The 27,210-nt window shown below is 45.8% G+C and overlaps 1 protein-coding gene across 2 annotated transcripts in view; it reads right to left on the reverse strand.

Annotated features, from left to right (window-relative positions):
* The window catches only part of MTHFD1 (methylenetetrahydrofolate dehydrogenase, cyclohydrolase and formyltetrahydrofolate synthetase 1), a 517,055-nt gene that overhangs the window by 32,757 nt on the left and 457,088 nt on the right, over positions 1–27,210 (reverse strand). The window contains exons 26-27 of one of the 2 annotated variants that reach the window (XM_069638219.1): positions 19,277–19,429; positions 6,977–7,239 (exon numbers count right to left, since the gene is read on the reverse strand). In XM_069638219.1, the coding sequence (XP_069494320.1) occupies positions 7,210–7,239; positions 19,277–19,429 (183 nt within the window). In that variant the 3' untranslated portion in view covers positions 6,977–7,209. Of the gene's footprint in view, positions 1–6,976; positions 7,240–19,276; positions 19,430–27,210 lie in introns of those variants that run through there. The other variant, XM_069638218.1, reaches the window with a different exon arrangement.

Below are 27,210 nucleotides of genomic sequence, written 5' to 3' on the forward strand. Positions count from 1 at the left end.
TTTGTTTTGCATATTAAGTAACTGAGTCTCACCCTAAGTTACCAGGCGAATCCAGACGTGGACCCCTTGCTCACTGTTCAGAGGCGCACAACTCCACCTCACTGATGATTCCCAAGAAGGCTGAAACACGTATATGGGGTTGCTGTTGGTACTCTTGTTCAGAGGAGAATTGCCTAGTATTTCGGTGCTGGACTGCCCCTAGACAGGACAAAAACTGATACAGGGATATTTGTCTGTGAAAGGAACAGTGAGCTAAAAGACTTGGTTGAGACTCTCCCAGGGGCCATCCACCCAAGAACAGGTCAATGGGCTGGGTTTGTGCTGGCAAAGAGACTCCCAGAATCCCCTTTGCTTCGCTGCGTAGACACCTTCTCCGCCAGAGCCGAAGATCTGCTTCCCCGGGACAAAACCTCGGGAACCTGGGTAAGTGCCCTCGTTGAGCCAACAAATCAGCTGGCGGTTGCGGTCTTTCAGCGTTTTATGCGAAAATCCACGACAGATCTCAGACGTCGGCAGAATGGTTGGGGTATAGACAATACAGGCAATCTGCATGGCTGTCCCCTTCCAAGACCACCTTTAGGCCGCAGGTTGCACAAGGCCTAAACAGCGATTTCTTTTGGGCCACAGATGACATTATGGCCGAAGTACAAAAAGCATGTGTAGAACACGAAGCAAACACAAGGTGATCCCAACAGTTTGGAGACGGCTGAAATCTGAAGGAAGCCGCAGGGGCGGGCTATTTATACCAGACAACCTATTGGTGTAGCCTAAAGCACCCAAAAAGACGTTGATAGGACACTAAAGTGTCGAAGTTTTCCATAGGAAAATGCTAGTTTAAAGTTACTGAGGTTCCCCAGCTGACGACAGGAAATATTCACAGCATGTGAATCCATGAAAGATCCAATGCTGGAGAAACTAGGTATCCCCTTAGCACTCCACATAAGGTGGTGTGTGCTAAACTCGCAGTGTAACATTTTAGGAGGGATACAAATGATCCCTCTATCCTTAAGAACTGTAGTTAGTAAGGATAAAGAAATAATTTCAAAGGGGAACCCAAAGCATTCCCAGCAACACTGCCCATAAGGAACTGTTCGAATGGATTGTGTCCTCCCAAGTATTCCTCATTTTAGATATATCCTTACCTTCAGCTTGGTGCTTCGGAAAAGTTTTTCTTCTCTCCACCAGAGGGCGCTACGCTCAAGGTCGTGGCATCGATGTCCCTTGGCGGCATCCGACGAGCACTGATGTCATCCACTGTATAAGAACCTCCAGCGCGCCAGTTGACTTCAGTTCTGTTTTTCCGTTCGCTTCGGATCGTTACAAACGGCGCTTTAGTCTTTTGCGAAAGAAAAAACGTCATCTTCATCGAACCCTTCCACAGCGAAGACGGCTTTTAAGAAATGTCTAAAATGTGGAAAGAAAATGTCTGACTGATCCACGCAAGAATTGTCTCTGGTGCCTCAGTTCCGACCACTGAATTGAAGACTGTGGTTCGTGCCAGTCGATGACCCATAAGGCTTTAAAAGAACGCAGAGGTTAACTGGTGATGGGGGAAGGGTTCGTCGAAGTCTACTTCGAAGGGGAGAGACTGGGCTGTGTTCCGTGTTAAAAATCAAAAAATATACATCGAGGAGTAGATCCGGAAAGTCGTCTTCGTCATCTAAAAAGACCAAATCTCCCTTCTTCCTCGACGTCTTCGGAGGAGGTGATAGCATGCCCTTTGAAGCACGACTCCGAGTAAATGGGAAGCCTTTCGAGTTTCCATGTTAAAGATTTTTGAGAACGCGGCTCGGACCATTCAAAAAAAGTCTAAAGACCATGCCCCTACTCACGAAAAACGTGACAGAGGAACGTCCAAAAAGAAAATCCGACAAAAAGTTGTCGAGGGTGTCATCCAGGGACTCTTCCCAATCACCTCATGGAAAAGACCTCCCGGTGCATAAATCAGAGGTAGAGGGAAACAAAATGGCATCAAAACATCATACGCCATCGAAGTCGACGCCATCGAATACTCTTGAGTACAAGGCTCATTCGAAAGGTTGTGTCGAGTACACGATCGACAACTTCGAAGACTCCTTCGACAGTGTCAAAGGTTTCCACAATTCCCTCGACGATTACCTCGAGGTCATTGAAGGTTCCCTCGACAACATCGAAGGCTGTTGTAACGGCATCAATGCTTTCGTCGACGCCCAAGCCTTTAACAAGGGAAAAACCTAAGTTACCCGAAAAGGTTTTTCAACCTGAGAGTAGACATGATTTTTTTAGGACCATGTCATCTATCTACGAAGGAGAATCATCAGCAGATGAAGAAATCACCTCTACTGGTGTTAAATTTGGCACAAGACCTGTTCCAGAGGAATTACTTGATCCTCAATCAAAAATTCAGGATTTACAAGAATGCCTGCAAACAGCAAGTGGTCTGGACACCTCTCCAGAGTACAATTTGATAAACCAGACCCAACAGAGCATGCTGATGCGGGCTACAGAAAACATATGAATAGAGTTACTGAATTTATGGGATGGGGTAGAAATTCACCAGTCTATCAGGATGATGATATGACTGATATTCTATCAGGAGCACCTCAACAAGACACCATTCTTCCATTTCACATTGCCTTGTAAAGAAGGGTTAATTCTGCCTGGGAACACCCTGAAGCCATTCCAGCAGTTAATAAAAAGTTTGTATCTAAATATAGACCCTGCAATTCTGATCCAGAATACATGAGCAAACACCCATCTCCAGAAAGTCTGGTAGTACAAGCAGCCACTTCACAAGGAATGCTGCATACCCCACAATCTCTCTAGATAGGGACGATAAAATTGTGGATGCATGGTCTAGGAAGATTTTTACATCAGGGAGTATGGCTTTGAAGTCTATTATGCAACCTGTACCCTGGCAAGGTTCACATATACCCTGTGGGACTACATGTCAGCGGCAGCTGAACACATCCCAGAGGTAAAGAATGTGATGGCTTTCTGGCCATAATAAGGGATGGAAAGAAGGCTTCGGGAGAATGCCTTCAATCAGGTTTGGACACAGCCGACAGAATCAGTAGGTCCATGGCAACTAGCACGGTGCTACGTAGATTTGCGTGGCTAAGAAAGCCTGGTTTTGCGCCGGATGTGCAATCCACACTTAATATGCCTTTTGACGGCTTGAGGTTGTTTGGCAGCATCTTTCAGTGCTGCTATAAGACAACCTCAGCAACGCCCCTACACAGGTTCATTTTCCTGGAGGGGTCATCCTTTTCGTTATTATTCCTCAATTGGAAGAGGACAGGCCAGTCAGAGAGGTCAAAGAAAGTTTCCTCGGGGGCAAGGAAAAGGTGCCAGACCTGCCACAGCAACGGCATCTGTCCCTTCAGCCGTTGCTGCAGCTGCCGCAAAACCACTCGGGTTTTGACCCACAAGACCCCGGTGGGAGCATGATCTCACAGCATCTAGAAGAATGGCAGGGCATTACTTCAGATGTTTGGGCACTGGAAGCAGTATCCCAAGTTTACTGCGTTCCTTTTCTAAAGAAACCTCAGAATCACCCTCTGGGATACAACTCTGTCAAACATCCGGATCCGCTCTTGTTGCAGGAAGTCTTAACTCTGCTACATAAAGGTGCAATAGAACATGTACCTGTAGCAGAGAGGAACAAGGGTTGGCATTCCCCATATTTCCTCATTCCAAAGAAAGACGGTGGACTGAGACCCATCTTGGACTTGAGAAACTTGAACAAGTTCCTAAGGAAGGACAAGTTGAAGATGGTCACACTTTCTTAGATCCTTCAGGCTCTCGAACTCCAGGATTGGTTGGCATCATTGGACCTTCAGGATGCTTACTTTCATTTGCCAATCCATCTCAAGCACAGAAAGTACCCGACGTTTGCGATTGGCAATTCTTACTTTCAGTTTAAAGTTCTGCCATTCGGGTTGACCTCCGCCCTGAGAGTTTACCAAGTTAATGGCGGTAGTGGCAGTGAGTCTCAAGAGGGGGGATTCAGGTCTACCCCTATCTGGACGATTGGATGATCAGGGCGCACTCTCCAGAACAAGCCAGGGATCATCTGTCCAGGACTTGCCACTTCCTTCACAGACTGGGGTTTTCTCTGAATGTAAAAAAGTCAAACAGGATACCAGCACAGAAACTCCAGTTTATCGAAGCAGTTCTGGATACTTGTTTGGGCAAAGCCTCGCCTCCCGAAGAGACAGCTCACCACATTCTGCAGTTGGTAACAAAATTCCAAAATGCCCAGTATCTTCCGGCCTTCAAGTTTCTCAGGTTGCTCGGCCTGATGGTATCCTGCATTATTCTAGTGCCAGAAGCCAGATTGAGAATGAGATCCCTTCAATGGGCTCAATTCTCAGGGGAAATGTCAGATCTGTTGCAGGTTCCAGCCAAAGTAGCACAGGATCTGCAATGGTGGGCTTGCAGACATATCCTCAAAGGAGAATCTTTTTGGCAAACATGGCCGGAGATAACAGTAGTAACGGACGCCTCACTCACGGGGTGGGGAGGCCATACCAACGATCTGACAATCAGTGGTCATTGGTCTCCATCGGAGTCCAAACTACACATCAACCTTTTGGAGTTGAGGGCAAACAGACTAGCGCTGAAGGCCTTCCTGCCCTCTGTACGGGGAAAGAATGTCCTGATAATGATGGACAACACAGTGGCTATGTACTAACTCAACAAGTGAAGGAGGAGTGGGGTAACTACTACTGTGCAGAGAGGCGATGCAACTCTGATACTGGGCAATACAAGAAGATTGTAAATTGGGACCTACTGTGACTAAACAAACATTATCCAGATGGCTAATTTTGGCTATAACAGAATGCTATGGATTGGCTGGGAAAGAACCACCAGATGGACTGAAAGCTCATTCAACCAGGGGCATGGCAACTTCAACAGCACTAAAAAGGGGTGTCCCTGTACAAGATATTTGTGCAGCAGCCACATGGTCATCCATGCATACCTTTATAAAACATTATGCCCTGGACTCTACTTCTTCTCAAGGAAGTCTGTTCGCTAAATCAGTACTCCATTCTGTACACGATTAGAAAAATTCTGTACTCCCACCTCCAAGACAAAACTGCTTTGGGAGTCTAAGATGAGGAACACGTGGGAGGACACAATCCATTTGAAGAACAAGTTACTTACAACTGTAATGTTCTTTCGATTGGATGTTCCTCCCTCGTATTCCTCATCGACCCTCCCATCCAACCCACAGTACAGTTTACGTGAATTACACTCTAAATTATTTTAAGGCTTGGGTCAAGAGAGGCACGCCATTAATTACAATCCATGGACTACAATGTATGAAAAAACTGAACGGAAGCCAACGGGCGCGTTCAAGGTTCTTATACAGTGGATGAAGTCGGTGCTCGACGGATGCCGCCGAGGGCCATCGACGCCGCGACCTCGAGCGGAGCGCCCTCTGGTGGGGAGAAGACATTTTGTTTCCGAAGCAGCAAGCTGAAGGTAAGGATATATCCAAGATGAGGAATACGTGGGAGGAACATCCAATCGAAAGAACGTCACAGTTGGTAAGTAACTTGTTCTTTTCTGCAAAAGGTAAAAGACATGTGGAGAAAAGTAGACTCCATTGTAAAGGTGACACACAGAGCAGAGTTCCAAAAGTCAGAGCAAATAAGACTCAAGGAGGGAAAGTCTCCTCTCATTCAGGTTTGAAAGAAAAGTGTCTAGAAGTCCAGCAGAAAGTGCTGGGAGTCTCTCTGGGAGAGGGGATGAAGCATAAAAATTATACAATCTCCCTAACAAGTGTATGTTGGGGACAGGAATAATGTTATGAGGATAGCTAGTAAATCTAACTATCATGTATGCATAACAGGGATTCCTAGTAAACACCCCTTTTAGCTACATCAAGAAATTGAAAGTTTAGAAGATTTAGTTTCCAACTTTGCCTTGGTTTGCTCCCCACCGTCTCCAGGATGGGTGCTTGGAGCAACACACAGTATCCGGAATGCCTATGTCGTCTTTTCAAAGTACAGATTGAGGCCCATAGGCATTTGGTAACTGGTTGCATTGAACTCAGAGAAATGTATATAAAGGGCTATCATAACATTTGGCATGATTTGGACAACTTTAATACAAAGCAAGCTTGGGACTTTTTAATCTCGGGGAGCAGTATGGTCTTACATTTTGCTGTGTATTACATGTGGCTAGAGATCAGAACATTATTGAATGGAATATTGTGAATCTGCAGGTCGATCTTTTAAATGGTCCCTTAATGGCTGTTCTGGTCTTTATCAGTTAAGAAACATATTTGAATGAACTATTTTGTAGGGAATCTTCAGATTTTATATTGAATGAATTGTATATGAGTGGGTTTAATATGTATTTTTTTATTCTGTATATATTGTATTTTTAATTCTTATTTGTATTTTCATTAGTCAAAGGTCCTCCTTTTTTAACCAAAATGATGAAAAATAAAAAAAAAAAACGGCATACTTCCAAACCTTTTTTTACGGCCTAGGTAGGCTTGATGTGTCACATGCAATTGCCTTACAGATGCCACGCTGCAAAAGGCTTTTCATCTTTTGCAGCATTAAGCAGTTCACTTGCTTTGTGTAATGTAGCAAGGTGAATTCGTACACTGACGTAGCAGGGTAAAGGCATGTCCAATATAGTATTTCCAAACTGCCTGTCCTTTTTGCACAGCTTTCTCTTGTAGATGCTCACTGACCGGCTGGTGTACACTCAACGTGAATGCAAAACAGATGAAATGGCGCATAAATAATTATATAAATACCCCCCCCCCCCCCCCAACACACAATAAGAGTATGTTAAGGAGGGAAATATTGCTACATTGTCTCAAGCCGAGACAGGCTTGGGGCTTATAGCACTCCACAAAATATTGCCAAGCCAGATCAGGCAATAAGGTCACTTCCAGTTTTTACAGAATTTACTCTTAATTCAACAGATTGTGAAGTAAAATCACATTTTATTAATCACACACAGGAGACTATTCTGCCTTCAGTATTCCTTTATTACCAACAGCAGCAAAGTTTCACAAAAAACCAAGAATGACTAAATCCAGAAAGGTGATCCAATAGAACTAGTAGCATGGTTTGAGAATTAGTTGCTGCCAATGAAGCACCCTTTCTTTGATGAGCTGCTAAACCAACAGCAAACACAAAGACAAAACATCTCTGAAGAAAACAAAGGACTGTAAACAGCAACAGACTATTAACATCACTATCAGCAATCATTGAGAAGAGGTGCCTCGGGCTGAAAAGACAAAAACAAAAAATTAAGTACTGGGTGGGCTAACCCTTCGGGTAATTTTCACCTTTGTTGCTTCAATACAGTTGTTCATTTGGGTCACGTTCGGAAGATCAGCATTTCATGACAAGGCAGGATGGCCATCTTAAACCGGTTTAAAACACATTTGCTACAGTCGAAGCTTTATGAATCACTGGCTTGAAATGCAAAGCCTTGAAAGTCGAATCAATAGGCCAACCAGCGGCTAGAAGGATATGGTCTAAATAATCCTCTCCTGAAAAGAGCTAGGACGCCATGGTACCCCGATCTGTGTGTGCATACCAACACAGATGTCAATGCCAGTTAAGGACATGCTCCACAAACACAAAGTCACCAAAATGTCACACACAAAAAAAGAAGGGCGTCGGCCGGGGGTGGGAGGTCTTGCAAAAGAAAAGTATTTAAGTGTGGAGAACCCCTAGCCCAGAGCGTACTGGTTCGACTTTCATGGTCCTTCAATCAATGTACCAAACAGAATTTGGAAACCAGAAGCAAATACTTGTAAAATATAGTGCACATTCAAGAGTGAAACACTTGGAAACATACAAAGCTTGGACATCAGAAACTTGTTGAAGAGACCGAACCTAAGAGCAGTTTAACTGGTAAGAACGTTAAGGAAGGACTGATTTTCACACGAATGGCAGAAAGAAATGTCCCATAAAGAGTAGTTTGGAAGTGGAGATTTGAATATTAAACCTTTCAGAAGATGCTGAAGGGAAGCATTTCCATAGTGACGTTATCAATTATAAAATGTCCTGCCGACATGGCGTAACGAAAAACTTTGTTCATAAAAAGGTTCCATGTGGTCTCATCTTCACAATATTGAAAGGGTGCAATTTCATCCCTGCATTTTCATATTTGGCCATAATAGTTGTGTTCTCTTTTGTAAGGGGGTGCACACCCATGCCCCAGTCACTCTATATTGTGGAGATTAAACGACTGCAGACCAAATGAGGTTGGAAAAAAATCATCCTCTCCCTCAAACTGGCAGGGAGATAAATGCCCAGCCCAAATTATTAAAGATGCTGCTAGATACCTTGCACCCTTCATTACTAGGCTAATTAATGCCTCGTTCTATACTGGTACCATCCCTAGCAACTTAAAGGAGAGTCCTGAGTACTACCCCTTCTCAAAAACGAATCGTTAGATCCAACCATAACCACCAACTATAGGCCTATCACGACAGTGCCATTCTTACTTAAAATCTTAGACAGGGTGGTTTAACTCCAGATGCAGGAGTACTTTGAGTTTAACCAACTCCTAGGAGTACGCTAATCGGGCTTTAGACCTCAACAGGGCACTGAAACAGCGCTGATAGATCTGAAGGCCCAGATCGACAAGCTTAAGGACAAGGGGAGCTCTGCTTTTATTACTACTTCTGGACCTCTTCGTCTGCTTTCGATTTGGTGGACCACAAGGTCCTATGCAATCACCTTGACTCAGCAGCTTACTTCTCTCAGGAGGCCATAGTTTGGATCCAATCCTTCCTGAGCAACAGGACAATGAAAGTCTGCTCACCATCAGCAGCAGCAGACCCTATTCTGATTACATGAGGAGTGCCACAGGGCTCCTGTGTCTCACCCACAATGTACAATATATTTACTAAGCCCCTTTTCGATGATCTGGGCCATCTTGGTATCACCTACATTAACTATCAGATACTCAGATTCTGGTACCACTTACTGGGGATTATGACAAGAATTTGGCCTTGGTAAATAAAATCTATATCATCATCCAGGCATGGGTGGCTGTCCACGGTCTATGCCTGAATGATGACAAAACCATGCGCCTCATTCTGGGAACTACTCTCAACCTCAAACTTGGCCACAACAAATATACCTCCTTTAACATAGATGGCAACATCATCAAAGTTGCTAAGGGGGTAATAACCAGAGGTTTTTACCTAGACTCCACCCTCACCATTGCCAAACAGGTTAATTCCATGGCCTCTGCATACACATGTAAGCTGATCAGAGCCGGTAAAAACCATTCCCATCTAAGAACAGCTGTACTATCCTGGCCCAAGCTTTAATCTTATCCAAATTGGACTACTGTAACTCCTTATACCTGGGCTCCAGTAAGTAGATTATTAACTCAAATTCTCCAGAATAATGCCCTTAGAACGGCACAGGGTATAGCTCGAAAAGAGCACATATCAGAGGTAAGGAGACAGAATAAATAGTTGTCCAACAGCGACAAAATTCTGCCAAAAACTTCCTTGTTGACACAAATGCCTTAACACTGCACCTCGCTAACTCATGGAGAGAATCAACAGAATATTTTCCAGGCGCCCTACTAGGACTGCAAACTTAAACTGTCTAGTTGTACCTATGTTCAAATTGACCAAAGTCGGAGGGAGCAGTTTCTCAGTCAAAGCTGCGCAGCTATGGAACTCCCTCCCCCTATTCCTGATGGCGGACCAAACTTTTCTGAACTTCAGACCCATCATCATTAAATGGCTTCGAGAAAATTACCACTAATATGATCCTGCAACATTCCTACCGTCACCAGTCTTCCTTGCACTACCCATTATCCCGCACTGCAGATAGATACTACAAAGCCAATCATGGCTAAACCGCAATTCTGTAAACTATGTAAATTATGTAATTATGTATTGATTATTCCTACTGTATGTATATACATTGCACACTGCCTACCGACTACATCCTGCTGTAAATGCCGGCTCACCTTCTTATGTAACTAACTTTAAGTTGAAAGCATTCCTGTATCTTCCTGTTCCTCTGCGCCCTGATGCCTCCGGGTCTGGCGCACATTACAAATAAACAAATACATTGTACCATCATATCCTGCAGAAGGGTTAGATGGCGACAAGGAATGGTCCCTAGTTTGAAGGATCTGGATCCTGTGGTAGACTACAGCCCATTTGGACCAGGCCATTTTATAATTTCTTTACTGCGTCTGGTGCCCATAAGTGCCTCTCAAAAAGCCTTGCACACAGAGGGGCCTCCAGACATCCTCCAGGCTGTCAGGATTAGAGTGCGGTCTAGAATCAAGGTGTGTGGAAGACCAGCCGGATACATATGATGCAGAGGGAACAGGAAAAGCAGAACTACTGAATCTATACAAAGTTCTAGAAGAGCTGGAAATTAGAGTGCATCAGCCAAAGAAGAGTGTTGAAAATCTGAGCCTTTGAAGCAGGTCTCGAAAGGTTTAACATCACAAATAGGTGGAACACAGGAAATCCCTCAATAAAATTCTGGAGCATAACATCTGTTGCTAGACAAGTGTGGGGGTGCTACCCATTTAAGATCGAAAGATTCTGGTTTAGGCACAAGCAAAGACGTCTATTGCTGCATGAACCCGCAAAGACCGATGAGCCTTAAAAATGAGAGCATGAAACCTCCAGTTGCTGTAATTCCGAAGCTGACAGGATTGCCAAAATGCAATTGTATTGCAAATATCAGGGACTTACTCTGCACTGACTGAAATGCAATGCCATAAATCTTTACAGAGGTCTTAGAGAATCCTTGATGTATGGCACTGCCAAGATATTGCCCACCCTATAGGAGAACAGAAGAATCTGCTTTGACTTTTGCCAAGCGCTTGATGGGTAATCCTGCTCAAAGTATAGGCAACTGATAAGGAGAAACTGTTATTCAAAAGACCTTTTTCTTCCACCACAGCAAACTCCCTAACCCAAAGAAGGGGCATTTGATTCTACAATCGCAACTGGGAGGCCGACTAAAATTGCATTGCTGTTCCAGGATTGCATATGGTGGTTCCCTCAGACTAACACCTGCCTAGCCCCTGCAGACAGGTAATCAACCAAAAATGATTGCGCCTTGTGACACTGCAATGCAGGCGGCCTGGAATTGCTGCATAATCTAGTATAACAAAGAAACGATAATCCTTGCTACCACTTGCAGAGTAAACCGATCCTGCTGAAAAAACATCAAGAATCCCCTGTAGAATCATCGCTTTCAGTTTCTGAAGAAGCTGAAGGGAAGAACCAAATGAGTGTGGCAAAATGTAAAGTCCATGACCTAAGGGCTTAAACCAGTGCTGACGTTTCTATTGGATGATGAAACCAAGATCCTCAAGGAAAAAGATGGTGCCTCCCTGTTGAACAAGGAGGGACAGAGTCCCGAGACATGAACACGTCTTTGCGGCAACTAGAAACTGCCAAGTCTGCCCTTCGTATGTGAGCTGGAGAACTTCTAATGATCTGGGAATATTGAAATCAGTTTCCCAAAAGAAAGTTATCCTGAAGGAGGTGAATTTTCCACCACTCCATTTTTGAATGCCTGAATTGAAAATTGGGAATGGGTAGAAACACTGATCTTATTCCTTTCTCAGGGGGAAGCGATTTCTGGATCACTGCTGCGATTAAAAGGTGGACTAACATTTCATGCCCTTATTCAATTTCCTAAATCGGACGAGAGCAGTCTTTCTGGAAAAAAAGATCAGTGATCAAAAAAAGTATTCATAGGCCGTAATTTAAAGGTTTTGAATGCCATTGTGTTTGAACTTTGTATATATTTCTATTGTTCATGCACCACAGATTAGAAAAAAAACACCTAACCAAATCACAAGAGGAAACGCGTGATATATGGTGGTGGAGCGGTCCTTCCACATTCTTCACAAAAGTCTGAAATGTCTTTTTATTTTAGTCAATCAGTATTATAAGTTTGTCAAAAAATCTAGTCTTTCTTGGGTAGTCAAAAACAAGCTTTTCTCTGGTACCTTAGTACTTGTTCATCCTCTTCAGGCAGTCTTTCCCCCCCCCCCCCCCCCAACGGTCGGTCCTCCCCTCTCCCCCCCACCCCCCCAACAGGATCTACTGCTCCACTCAAAGTGAATTAGCTGCTCAGCAAATTGGGTTTTGTTCTCAGTTATCAAATTTCTTTCTAATAAGTGTGTCCATAATCCTCAGGATATTTTTCTTTAGTGGACCTAATGCCCAAAGCACAGGTTGGTCTATTTCCACAGAGTCCTTGTGGATTTTTTTTCTGTCTTGTTTTCCTGTTTCTCTGGTTTTGTCTATTGCAAGCTTTCCTGCTGAGTTAAAGCAAGGGTTCTTCATATTCTCCATGGTCCAATGATCTATGTAACCCCATTCTATCGAGATCCCAAAGTTAAAAACAGCAAAGTTTAGCTGATAGTTCTCCCCGTTTCCCTCTCTTTGAATCTCCTATTACTAGACCTCCAGGCTCTTCGATACTTTTAAAAGTTACTGAACAAAGAATATTAGACATTTATCATAGCAGTACAAGCAACAATTAAAGTAGAAACACAAACGTATGTAACATTACAAGATATTTATCTGCAGGCTTAAACATTCTGTTTCTAGAATTAATCTTAATGGTGAAAGGGCACTTTGCTTTGTTGTGTGGTTAATGTTACTATTTAACAAATGGCCTCTCAGGAACCTCCAAATTTACATGAGATTTGGCCATTAAAGATATACAAAAATAATTCCATATAAGTTTTGGCTTGGATCCACTCACAATCACTCATTAATAAAATGTTTTTAAACCCTTGTACAAGACGCTGGTACTTTGTTCATCCAACACTGTGAAAGGCCCCTATTTTCAAGAAATTATCTGGTGGGGTGCAACTCCAGTTCGTGGCAGGCGGGCTTGATCCAGTCTTCAATCAAGAGAGGCTCATGCTTGAGCAATTTGCACCTATTTGGTTTGGGCATATTGGGTCGGGTGCAATGAGACTCTTGAATTATATTTGGTATTTTTGGGTATGGGCCAGGGCTTCCAGGTTACTGTGAATGCAATTCCCATATTAATTCGAGGCTCTACCACATTTAAGCAGAGCAGCAAAAGAAGTGGATTTATGGCCATTTGTTCGCACATGGTGCAATATGGTTGGGGATTTATGTTACGTTATTTTGCATTTATATAGCGCCTTATATACCATTGGTATGGTCTGAAGGCGCTGGTAGGTCGAACGCCCTTGGGAACCAAAGTTCAGATCAGTAGAGAGTAGAGGGAATCAAAAGGTGCGTGCGAGCACCGGGTATGTGTGCAGCTCGTGCGGTATTCGTGTAGAAGCTGCTTCTTAGCGGTAGGTGTGGTGGTTGAGAGATCAGGAGTAAGTGTTGGTTCTGGCAGAATTTATCCAGACCGGATGTGGCTGCGTTAGGCCTGAGGAGAACACCTGGCTGGGGGGTGTGTAACCAGCAGTGTTTACTTAGAATGGTGTGGAGTGAGCGGCGGATGTTGATATGAGAACAGTTATACCGAATGGTGTTAGAGAATTGATCGGATCCTCACTTTTCAATGAGATTTGAATTTAGATTGCTTCACTAAGTTGGCAAAGGACAGCTGCTCAGGGCTTCCAACTGAATCAATGATTCCTTTTCTGTTCTCTGGGCTGGTGTATCTAGAGAGGCAAGGTAGGTGGTCTCAACTATGTAGAGGGTGATTAAGGATACACTTATTCGACCAGAACTTAAATGTCAGGGGTCGAGACAACCTGACATAGCTGGAGAGTTCTTGGATGCAGGGTTGGTCATTTGTGTACAGGACAACAATAAAACCCAGGAACTCTACATTAAAGCAATTACAACATAGACCTACCTTTAGCACTTGGTATGGTTTCACCCATTAGTTTCCTGGTTTTGGGATAAGATGGTGGATACCTTTTTGAAATAGTCAGGGAAAGATAACCTGATGGCCCCATCAATCAATGTTATGGTAGATTTGTCTTAGACCTTATTTTCAGGGCCCAGACATGTGCATTCCTCCTGAGGTATTATGACTTCAAATATTCGTATGGCTGAGTAACAAAGACAAATCTTCAGAATACAACAGCTGGTTTAAAGGTTCAGTAGACTTTTGATAAATCCACTATAAAGGTAATGTCCACACAATAGATCTGTAAATGTATTTATGATTTAGAGAGTCGTGCATGCCTCTCTAGGAACAGTTACCCCAAAGTTATGCTACAGTGTTTTAGTGCTAGCCGTTGCAATTTGCTTGGTTTCTTGGTTCTCGTGTAGTCTCCAGGCCTGTAGGAATCAAAAGGGCAATGAACTAAAGGATTAAGGTCTGCAGACAAGAGGAACCCCAAGTAGACCTCCAGTGAGATTAGAGGACGACAATCCAGAAAGTCTAGTCACAAAGTTATTCTAAACAGTTCCCAACATGAGACTGCAGACTGGAGTTGGAATGTCACCAATAGGGGCTACTGCGACTCTGTTTTGGATTAGCAGAACAAGAGCCATACAGTCAGAAGAATGCAAAGACAGCCCAATGAGAAACACTGACAAGAAAACCACACCAACAAGTTGGCTCAGGAAAAAACATGTTCAGAGCTGTGAGAAACCTGAAGGCACTTTCACAACTACTCCCCAGGGATCTTCTGCTCAGGTGGCCCGGGAAGGTCCATCGCTTTTGGATCCTGACCCTGGGGGCGGACAAGCAAGGGAGGATCACCCGAGTGGAGGGTGCTTGGGTAATGGGGAGAGAGAGGGTGCCTGAAGGCGAGAAATGGTATCCCCCTATTTCCTAATACTGGCCTACCCTGCCTTCCTTCAGCCTTCTTAAGAGTATTGCCAATCCTATCCTTTCCTTTCTTCCCACAAAGTACTGAGACGAGGAAGAAACCTCAGAGCAATACACGCTTCGTACATAAAACCCCACTCTAGTACTGGGATGAAGAAGAGGGGGGTTTGGAGGAATACAAGAATGAAGGTCAGGCATGTCCCATTGATTGGGCTGAATGCAGTCAGGCAGGACAACCCAAAGAGTCACATCCAAGGCCCCTTATTAGGGCTCATGTGTTTGAAGAGTGGAACACACAAGAGGAGAGAGCGCAGCAGGAAGTCCAACCCAAACAGTAGCCAACCTGTGGAGAGCAGAGCATCAAGATGCTGGATAATTGCAGAGCAAATCAGTCTGCGGAAGCCTGGCAAGGAAGCTGTTGTCTCCAGGGAGCCGTGTTGACTACCAGTCCCTTCACCGTGGCTGTAAGGTGCGCGTTCTCCTGGGCGGAGAAACCGACCCGGAGTGCCTGAGTGACAAGAGGTGGGATCCTGACCTCAAACACAGGTGGCCGTGTGAGCGGGCAAGCAGCAGGAACCAAGAAAGCGGTGTACAAGCGTGTGAACCCTAGGAAGGCAACACCGACTTCCTTTCAGCCAAACTGCCCCTGTCCCCCAACTGCACCATAAACGTACACAACTACAAACCCCTGGCACAGCCCTCGACTTCCAAGGGCACCTCCCCATATTTTAGGCAGCAACTTAAAAAATTCAACCAAAACTATCCTGCTCCGAGATCTTAAGTTAGGTCTCAACGACCCGAAAGACAATGCAGCCCTAGTCCTAGATCTCAAAGACCTTGGATTCTCTAAAATAGCCTAACCCATGGTAAAGGCTGCACCCTTGACTGGGTGGCCGACCTCAACTGCTCCTCCACACTGGTATCCAACACGGCATACCCCTGGACCGACCACAATTGCATCCAATTCACAATCCCCACTGATCCCACTTCTTAAATACTTTCTCACGCTACCCCAGCCATGGTGAGACGCTCCAAAAAACTAACGAAGGACAACCTTTGCCCCTATCTGGATATCCCTGAACTTAACGCCCCTTCTCAAGCGACCCCAGCTCACTCGCTGACATCTACTCCCACACCCTCACCAGACCATGACACCATAGCCCCAATCAAAGCTAAAATGGAAAAGAAATCCATGCACACTAACACATGGTTCTCAGAAGACTTACTAGCTCTTCGCACCAGAAAACACCTAGCCCTACCCAAATGGCAGGCCAAGCCTTGTGACTCCACAATTCAAAAGTATTTCAATCCAATACAAACAAGCCATATTCAAAGCTAAATCTGACTCCTTCAACCACCGTATCACTTATGCCAACTCCAAATCGAAGGAAATGTTCTATATCTTTAAAGACCCTCATAACTCCCTCCACCAGCCCCAATGAGATCATCAAAGACTAACCCTGGTGCTCTAGCATTCAGGCAACCATGCTAAACAAAATTAAACTTCTCCAAGACAAAATCCAAACTCAATTTAAAGCACTCCCCAAAACCGCCCGCCAGGCAACGCTGAATACCGCCCCTCGCAGACCATCCACACCTGCCTTCTCCTTAGTCTCCGAATCGGAAGTCATAAACATACTCCAACATCTCAAACCTATGTGTAAGGGGGACATGGCCCCCTGCCCCCCAAATATCATTAAAGATTGCAACGAACCCTTGACTCCCATCATCACGGCATTCATCAATGCCTCCTTCTCCACAGCCACAGTACCATCTAACCTTAAAGAAGCCTGTGTCCGCCCCTGCTAAAAAACACATCCCGACCCCCACCTCACCTAATAAATACCGCCCAATCACTACTGTCCCCTTCCTTCTCAAGATCTTACACAAAGCAGCCCACAACCAGATCCACCACTTCATAGAGTCTCCCGCCATCCTTGGCAAAAGGCAATCAGTATTCCGCAAAGGCCATGGCACCAAAATCCCCCCTCCTAGATCTTAAAAACAAATAACTAAGACAACAGACACAGGCAAACCAGCCCTTCTGTTGCTTTTGGACATCTTAGCAGCGTTCGATCTCGTTGACCATAAAATCCTCACCTCCCATCTCACCAACGCAGCTCATTTCTCCAAACAAGCCACCTCCTGGATAACCTCTTTCTTAGAAGGCAGAGCCATGAAGGTCTTCTATGATCAGGCTAACGCCCCGCCAGCCACCATTCTCTGCGGAGTCCCCCCGTGCTCCTGCACAGCTCCGACGCTCTACAACCTATTTACGAAACCACTCTTCAACAAACTGAACTCCCTCGGCATAGCTTACACAAACTATGCTGACTATACTCAAGTCCTCCTCCCTCTCACCGGTTCCTACGATCGAGACTCAGCATCCCTCCTCCAAATATACTCCTCCATCCAAGCCTGGATGGCAGCCGATGGAATCTGCCTCAACGGCGACAAAACAGATCCTCATCCTAAGCCCCAGAGAAACCCCGTCTAAACTCAACCAACAATACTACAACTTTACCATGGACAATATCATTCAACCAGTCTCCTCATATGTTGAGACCCTTGGGGTCTACCTAGACTCTTCCCTGTCTGTCACGACCGGTCAGTGCTATTGCATCTGCATCAGCCCATACCACTAAACTCATAACAGCCACCAAACCCTTCCCATCTAACCAAAATTGCCTCTCCATTGCTCGAGCTACCATTGGAGCTAAATTAGACTACTGCAAAGCTCTCCTAGCAGGCACCTCAGCCAAAAACAAAAAGACTCCAAATAGTGCACAACAACGCGCTCAGAGTTGCCCTCAGTATCCCCAAAAGAGACCACATCACGTAGAGCAGACAATCTGCCCGCTGGCTCCCCGTCAAAGACAGAATCACCTTTAAGACCCTAACGCACAAATACCCAAGTCTATCCACCCCGCCCTACTTGTCAGACACCCACTCATCAAAAGAGCCAAAGCAGGAGGGATTGGTTTCCCCTACACAGCTCCCAAACTCTGGAATGCCCTGCTCAAAGGGCTCAAACCTCCCTCACTGCATTCTGTAATGGCCTCAAAACCAGACTAACTAATTTCCAACCCCTTCCCCTTGTTCCCTGGTTCTGCCTACTCCTGTACAGCCTTGTAACCTTGTGTGACTTAGATGCTTCACACTCCTGTAACCAAGGTTTTTTTTTTTTTCACTGTAACAAGCAACGTTTTTACTGTCTATAACAGCGCCACGATGCCTCTGGGCTGCTGTGCTCTTTATATATGTTAATAAATAAAGGCTGGGAGAATCACCAGCCGCTGTCGTTCCGACTTTCGCTCCAAGAACAAAGCAGTGTCAGTGAAATCAACAAAGCCAGTGAGTTGGGGAGACCGATACAAAACCGGTCTTTGTTGAAGGTTGCAAGCAACAACATTGTATGGCGGGCGCTGGAACGAACATGGTTAAAACATGTGTGATAAGAAACGCAAGTAAAGTTGAGCTGCTGATGAGGGATGGAACTTTAAAGCAAGCTACAATAACTTTAACAGAGTGGTCCAGCATCGCGTGGGTGCTCAATCGAAGGTCTCTGTAAGGTATCCAGCTGAGAATTGATAAAAAAAGTAGATAGTGGGTCCGAGCTCGACAGAAGGAGATCAATTGAAAGAACAAATAAATGTGACTCGAAGTGGCCCTGCGACGGGTCAAGTAAAATCCTGTGCACAGTAGTCTTTGATTTCGGAGAAGTAAAGAAAGTTTGGAAAAGTAGAGAAGGTTGGTCGGAGCTTGATGGAGGGAGATCAGTTGAATGCTTTGTGTTAAAGTGGGTCTGAGCCCGACAGAGGGGGAACCGGGGTAAATTGAAAATCACCCAAAAATGTGTACATGAGAATCCTGAGAAGAAAAGAACTTTTGAATGTTTGTCGCATCAGGCCCTTTGAAGTGGCTTTGAATGGCAAAGAGACTGACAGAGAAGGCCCAGATACGGAGATTTGAACTACATCCTCGTGCCAGAGAAGCCAGACTGTGCTAAACTAGTGTGCCGCCTTGCCCAGTGCTGAAAACGTGGGTAAGGGAAGCCAACGGCTTGAATATCCTGATATTTCTTGAACACTTCTTTTGCATAACACTGTTTCCCACACTATTTTGTATTTAGAAGTAAGGACTGGCAATAGGTTTATTAGTATAGGCCCTTTAATTTTGATAAAACGCCACTAGGACTGCGTTATTATTCGGTGGTCGTAGCTTGCTCCAATCTTTAGATTTAGGATTAGATAGGCGTTTTTCAAACCCAATTGAAGTTCAATATACACCCTTGTACTGTGATCACTTGTGTCTCTCACTGTTTGATAACATGCATTCCTTACAATATATTGTAGGCATTCAGAAGTGCAGTCCGGTTTCAAAACGTTTTCGAAAACATTTGTGAAAATATGTTTTTCCGTTTTGTCAGTGTGCTATTAATACATACTTCAACTTTTTTTATGAAAAAGGTTCTATATGAACCAACAATGAATAAAACCAATAAAAAGTTTTCGCTCCCTTACCGTGCCGACTAATGGATAGAGGAACCCGGCCCCCACGCTGGCTCTGATGTCACGAATTGGCAGGACAAAGCCTGTGGGCACTCCTTTCCTCCCCGGGTCATGCGACAGCGACAGATGAGTCTTCGCCATGCATATTGGCAGGTTTCCAAACCCCTGAACACATTAGGAGACAACATTAAATGCCACTACACTTTAGTTGGATAAATATATTAAAAACTAGATTGCTGGATTGGCTGCCTGTCGTAATAATTATGGCGACAGGCTCATCTATTTATTTGGTTCATGCTGGCTCCCAACTGTGGAATTGGCAAGTGTCAACATAAATAACCTTTTTTTATTAAACAGAAATGTGTACATCCTTTTCCTGCGGCCTGTTACCGTTTATGCAGGCATTCAAAGATTAAAGCAACGAAAGGAACACCACAGTCAAGGCAATAAAACAAAAAACAAACTTATACTTAATATATATAATATTACAGGCTCAACATAACAATGGGCATTTTTGTAACCTATTTTCTTGATGGCAAAGAAATTAGAAATCCACATACTCCTGTCCACTTTCCTCTAAACTTTTAGGACATTCTGTCCTTTAGGACAGGACCAGAGCACTTTGAAGCACCAAAACCTACCTTATTGCCCTCCTATTTTTACGCAGGGCCACCACAAGTGGCTGTAACCCTGCCTTCCTTAGCTCCCCCCCACGCATCACCTTGCAGTCCTTTTCTCTGCACGGTCGGGGTCGGACGCACTTGCACAGTCGGGAATGTTTCCTTTTTTCCTCACTTGTCCATCTTCCTGCTCCGGTTCCACAGTGGTCTTCTCAGTCTATGCCGGTGTGTCCTGTTCTTTGTGCGAACGTCATTTCATGAGAGCAGATCCCCATTCTGTGTCTGGAGTGCTTTGGCCGGGTAGATCAGTGGGACTCTTGTCTCAGATGGGAGGAGGTGTTCCAATGACTTCCTCCACATGTACAGTAGTTTGACGAAAAAAAAAAGCATCCGGTAAATTTGTTCTTTTTTTAGGGCACCCCAGTCTGGGGACTCCTTCGCAGGCGACTTGGGGATCGCAGAGGGATCTAAGCAGCTCGTGTACAAGGGTTCTTACTGAGTTGTCTCAAAAGGGTTCTAACCTGGATTCCAGGGTTTTCTCTGAGGGCCTCCTATCAAGAGGCTAAAAAGACTGGATTTTCCACTGAGGTTCCACATCTGGGGGCTAAGCCAAACGTTTCTGGGGCTGCTTCAACCAGGGTTATTCCAGAGGTTTCCCAGTCTGGGACTAAACGTACCAAGCCTACTCTCGAGGTTGCCTGCAAAGTGATTAAAAGTACTGGGGTTAATCCGGAGGATCCCCTTAGAGGGGCTATAATCAAAACCAGCAGGATGGATCGAGGGGCCCCCATTTAGGGGCTGTAGCTACCAGGTGTGATCCTAAGCTTTCCCACAAACAATCTTGTGGTCGTACCGGTCCCGAGGGGGCAAATAAGGAGGGCAAGGGCCCCAAGTCTTCAAGCACCGGCCCTGCCAAGTTTCCCTCACCGAGGGCTAATTCTTCTGCAGAAACTAAAGGGGCTGAAAAGCGCTCCATGTCTTCTAGTACCGGCTCTGCCGAGGTTCCCCATCAGAGGGCTCAAATGGATTCCAAAGCCCCTAACAATCCCTGTGGCGACAATGGCCTCACCAAAACCTGTGACACAGATCACTTCAGGCAGTGACAAAATGGCGGTTCAACCCACGTGACCCGAAGCAGCCATTTTTATGAGCTTTTCCAAACCAACGTCCTCAACGGCTGGTACATAGGGGCCTTTTTTTTGGGGGGCAGACCAGCCTTTTCCACGGAACATGGATGATGGAAACCCTTTTCGCCTGCCAACGGAACAGTGAACAAGGTTTCCGCTGCTGCACCCAGTCTTGCTTCCTCCTACGTCCACTCCCTTAGTTTGTGGATCCAGCTGGAGGAGGGCCATCTTGGCAACCAGCATCAGTACAATATTGGGGGCATGTCCCTCCAGAGGGATCTGCATGATTTTTCCATCACGGAAAAGTCTGCAACGGAAAAGTTTGCATGAGAAATGTACGTACCACAAAAGGTTTGTACATTTGCCACGCAAACATACATTTCAAAACCCTACATACCTACACCCCCACCCACACCCACAACATAACCAAACCCTTCTTCCCTTTTAACACGCCTTCTGTCCCTGTGGCGCTAGTTCCCTTTCACTTCCGTGATCGTGAACCGGCGCCGCAGGGTCCTTTTCTTTTTTTCCGGGTGTGCTGTGGTGGGGTGTCCCGCGCAACCCCCCGCTCACTATACTACACAGTATAGCGAGCACGGTGCTGCAGGGGACACCCTCGCAGTCTTCTTTTTTTTAAACCTACCTTAAGGTAGGTCGAACTTTTAGTAATTAGAACTTTTGGTACATAGGTTTTTAGGCATTGGTCTAGTGAGACTTTTAAATTCAGTAATTTCGTACAATACCCTACAGAGCAGCCTCTACCCACTCCTCTGCCTAGACCTTCCTCTGAGGGCGTGTTCTTTGGCAAATTCCAGGCCCACATGCACTCAGGCACGATGAAGGCTCAAGGAGCTGTTAAAAAAAATATATATCCTAAGCCTCTCGAGCCACAGCCGTCTTCTCCTACTCTTCAGCAGGTTTTGGTAGCGTCTCCTCTGCTTCCAGTGGGCCCCCCTCCTACACTGCCACCACTTTCACCAGTGCTTACAAACCAGTGCTTACAACATTGGTTGTGCAAATGAATATGCCCAAGGTACCACGTGCTGTGGATCAGTTTTCTGTTCCCGCCACAACTGAAGAGGAGCACGTGGACCAGGATAATGAAGACACGCCCCACTCCGTCAGCACTTTTCATGACCGGATCTTGGATATGATGGCATTGCTGAAAATTCCAATACCCGAGCCTTCAACTCCACAAGAAGGAGTACTCCCAGGAGCGTTAACGGTTACTGCACAGAGCGCACAGGTCTTTCTTCAAAGAGATGTTCTAGCTGAAGCCCTAACGTCTGGGAGAAACCTCATTCCAGGCAACATGAATAGAAAAATAGACGCTCACTACAAGCCCCACTTGGAGAACAAACCCTTGACTGCATGTCCGCTTCCTTAATCAATGGTAGTGGTAGCAGCTACGCTCCAGGCTAAGCCTTCATCAACATCCTCCACGGCTGCCTCTCAGGTCCTGTCCAAGGAGGAAAATATTCGTAATGGCATCGGAAAAAAGGTTTTTTCAAATGCAGGTCTTCAGCTCCGACAAGCAAATACTGAAGTAATTCTGGCAGCAGTGAATCTCAAGCTGTGGAGAGAGCTTTTTTGGAATTTCAGGATTGTATCCCACAGGACAGGCTGGAAGATTTTAAAGAAGGCCCATCTGATGCCAGAGTTCTGGCTCAGGACCTGCTGCAGGCCGTGGCCCATCATGTAAATAAGTCAGCTCGGGGCCTTATGGTTGAATAGACATTTCCCGCCAGGCGCGGCCCCACACGACAAAGTACTCAAAAGAGGTTCAGGACAAAAGGTAGTCGACCTCCCCTTTGAAGGCAAAGAGCTTTTCTACTCCTCCACCGATGAGCAACTTAAAACAAAGGAAAGCACACTGACAGCTATATTTGTCAGTCCTAGCAAAACAACTTCCATATAATGCGGGCTATACACAGGTCAGGGATCCAGACAAGGTCCTTCTCGGGATTTAGAGGTTTCCAGGAGCGTCTAGCACACCGAGCAGAAGGTTCCTCTGGCGGGCCTCGCCGCAAGCAGGATAGGCAAAGTGGCCCTTTTTTCTCTCTGTCATCAACCTCCTTCTCTGCTACAGGAGGTCTTCTCATCCGAATAATGTTTTCCATCGGACACACGAGACTCCAATGGGAGGATGTATATCGTCTCATCTGGAGGCGTGGCAGACCATCACAGAAGACTGATGGGTTTTGTCTGTCGCCCAAGCGGGTTTCTACTTGCCTCTTTCTCATACCCCACCCTTTCACCCTCCTCGTCTGCATACCGGGTCTCCCTCGGTACAGAAACCTCTGAACCTCAGAGCGGTGGAATCTGTTCCCTTGTGGGAGCAAGGGGAGAGCTATTACTCACTTTTGTTTACAGTGCCCAAAGCCAACCGGGCTGGCCTGCGCACTAGCCTCGACCTCTCCAACGTCAACCTTTTTCTTCCTCAAGAGAAGATGATCACGCCCAGCCAGATAAGGTTCTCTCTCCGAAAGGGCGATTGGCTCAGTGTGTTAGATCTCCAGGACTGTTATATGCACATCCTGATCTGGGCCCCACATCGGAAAGAACTTTTTTCTGCGGGAACAGAAAATTTCCAATATAGAGTGCTGCCGTTTGGTCTTAGTTTGGCACTGCGTGTCTTTACAAAGATGATTGCGGTTAGTGCAGCATTCCTCAGACTGCAGGGAGTTCAAGACTATCGATATTTGGACAAATGGCTCCTGTGGAGTCCTTGCCCACGAGCTGCAACAGCCAATCTTCAGTTAATCCTCCAGCTCCTGTTCCAACTGGGGCTGTCGGTGAACTGGTGGAAATAGTCTAGGACGGTTGCTCAAGACCTGATATTTCTAGGTTTCCGTTGGGCTACTGTCAGTGCCAGAGATTTCCTAACAGAGGACAGAATTGCAGATCAACCACGTACCATCTTTTCCTGAATTCCTCCCACAGATCAGCCTGGTGGCTCCAGAGACTCCTTGGCCTGATGGCTACATGTGTTCTAGCTCCGCCTCTTGCAGGACTGAAAATGAGGCTTATGTGGCTAGCGTTGCAGAGCTGCTGGTCCCAAGCTTTGGACCCAGACTCCAAAACGATACCGATCCCATCTTCCATGACGTCAGATTTTCAATGGTGGTTAACCAACAACCTCTCAGTGGGAACCTCCTTCCAGGAGCCCTTACCACAGATCATGGTTACAACGGACTCCTCCCTCCTTGGGCGGGGAGCTACATTAGGTCATTTTGACGTCTACGATCTGTGGACACCCCAAGACAGGATGTCTCATCAACTACCTAAAACTCCTGGCGGTTTTCTTGGGATTGAAAGCTTTCCAGGCGTCTATCATCAACACGGTGGTGCGAATTTGCATGGACAATTCTGTAGCTATGCTCTACATCAACAAACGGGGGCACAAGGGATCTAGCTATCCAGATCTGGAATTGGGCAGTCCAACACAATGTCTGGCTTCTGGCCGTGCACATTCCGGGACAGATTAATGTTGCAGCAGATTTTCTGAGCCGCCAGTCAGTGGTGAATTATGAGTGGGAAATGAATAGCAACGTTCTTACCAAGCTTTTCCAGCAATGGGGTTCTCCAACGGTGGACCTCTTTGCAACTGCAACAAACAGGAAACTACCGCTCTATGCTTCCAAGGACGGTCTCAAAGCATCTTCCATGGGGGGGGGGGGGGGTGCTCGAGATTCCGTGGGACAACATGAAGGCTTATGCCTTTCCTCCTCTGCTCAGGGATGCCTCCAACTGCACTCTCCCGTTCATAGCTCCTTGGTGGCCAGCCAGGTTCTGGGAGCTTCAGCATCTACCGATATGCGACCCAATCAAGTTACCGCAGATCCCCAGTCGTGGGCACAAGAGCGATCACCAGGTGTGGTACCCCTCCCAACAATCCTTTAATTTGGTGGCCAGGTGCCAGAGTTCAGAGCTTTAGCGCAATGTAACCTTTTGGAGGATAATATGCGCATAATCCAGGCGGCACATAAGCACTCTACAAGAGCGCAGTACAAAAGTAAATGGCTTCGCTTTTGTCATTGGTGTCTTGCTAAACAGCTTGATCCTCGACAGGCTTTTCTTGACCATCTTGTCTTTTATATCGGAACTTGCAGCCTCCGGCATCAACATCTTATCATGCAGAACATATCTGCCAACCATTGCAACATATCTTTTCTAGATAGAATTGCTCTTTTTCTATGACGAATCCAGTAATCAAGAGGCATTTCGCAGGTCTCCTCCACCTCTTCGCGCCGGTCAGGCCTTCTCACCCAAAATGGGTCTAAACGTGGTCCTTAATGCTCTGTCACAAGCCTTTTGAACCACTGGCCACTACGGAATTCCAGGTCCTCTCCTGAAAAATGGCCTTCCAGAATTCCAGTAACATCTGCGAGAATAATGAGCGAGCTCCAAGGTCCCTTTCGAACACCCGTTCTTGACTTTTCACAAGGATAAGGTTCTGCTTCACACTCATCCTTCTTTCCCTCCAAAAATTGTCTCAGAGTTCCACATAAAACAGTCAATATCTCTCCCAGATTTCTTTCCGAACCCGGTCTCTGATGTGCAAAGGGTTCTACATAATTTGGATGTCAGAAGAGCTCTGAAGTTTTACCTTGGAAGAACGAGCCATTTCAGAAGCTCCCCACAACCGTTACTTTCAGGGACCGAAAAGGAAAATTGGCCTCAAAAGCATCCATTCCACCATGGATCGTTTCATGCATCTTAGAAGTTTACACAATTCAGGGCGTTCCGCCCCCAAAAGGGGTTCATGCACATTTGGTCTGTGGCAAAGCAGCTGCTGTTGCCTTCCAGAAATATGACCCCTGGGAGTTCATAGCCAAGGCTGCTACATGGGCTTCTCCCTTTGCTTTTTGTAGACACTATTGTCTTGACCCGAGCTCCCGGGCTGATGCCCAGTTTGGCCAGGCAGTTCTTAAGAACCTGTTCCAGTAAGGGACATTTCCATCATCCCGTTTCTTATGTCAGTGCTTGGGAATCTCCCAAAAGTATGGAGGAAAGGGGACGGAACGAATGAGTATAACAAAGTTACTCACTGTAGTGACTTCCTTATTCCTAGTCCATAGTCCCCTTTCCTCCATATGCACGCCACCCCCCCTCTAAAAAAGGGTTCCTCTATTTTGCTAATGGTCCTTCAACTTTGGCGATCGAAAAGGGTATAGTTTCTTACCTGTAACTCCATTTCTCCAGCATTGGTATCTTTCATGGATTCACATGCTTAGAATATTCCCCGTCAGACCGGGACCCCTCGGTACACATATATAGCCTTTTCCTATAGGAAAACTTCCGACACTTTTGTGTCCTATCTTTGTCCTTTTAGGACCCGCCTACGCATGCTCCGTAGGCCGTCCCAGTATAAGAGGCCCGCCCCCGCAGCTCCCCTTCAGATTTCGGCCCCTCCACAGTAGGAAGGGTTAAACTTATCAAATACATTGCATTCCGGGGAGGTTGGCGGGCTCATGTGAATCCATGAAAGATACCAATGCTGGAGAAATGGAGTTACAGGTAAGAAACTATACCCTTCTCCAGCATTGGATCTTTCATGGATTCACATGCTTAGAATAGATTGTATAGCAGTAACACTTGAGCTGGCGGTGAGAATGTAATGTAATATACCCTCACCATACTACACAATGCATATGTACAGTAGGAATAAGTTAACCCATATAACCTTACTCACAAAGTATACTGTCATCAAAAAGGTAGAAAACAGATTCTCCACAACGTGGAGCTTACCTTACTGAAACAGATGGCGCAGGACAGCTCTTCCCATCTGCACCTCGTCCGCATGCTGCCTGGCAAGGCAGTAGTGGCGGGTAAACGTGTGGGGCACTGACCATGCCGCAGCTTGGCATATGTCCGTCAGCGGAATTCCTGCCCATAAAGCTGTTGAGGAGGACATCGATCTTGTAGAATGGGCTCCAGGGTGTCCTTGCAGTGGCCTTCCGGCCTTAGAGTGACGAAAACGCAATCGTCGATGAGACCCATTGAGCCAATCCCTGTTTAGAGATTGCTTTTCCTCTCGTCGACGGACCATATGCGATGAACAGTTGTCGAGTAGACCTGAGTTCCTGTGTACGATGTAGGTAAAATTTCAGAGCCCTCTTAAAGTGCAGGGTATGAAGAGCTTTTTCTGCTGCCGATGATGGTGTGGCGAAGAAAGTAGGGAGAACAATGGACGAGT

The sequence above is a fragment of the Ambystoma mexicanum genome, chromosome 14, assembly GCF_040938575.1.
Source record: "Ambystoma mexicanum isolate Mex_15411 chromosome 14, UKY_AmexF1_1, whole genome shotgun sequence".
In the NCBI taxonomy this organism is placed as follows: Eukaryota; Metazoa; Chordata; class Amphibia; order Caudata; family Ambystomatidae; genus Ambystoma; species Ambystoma mexicanum.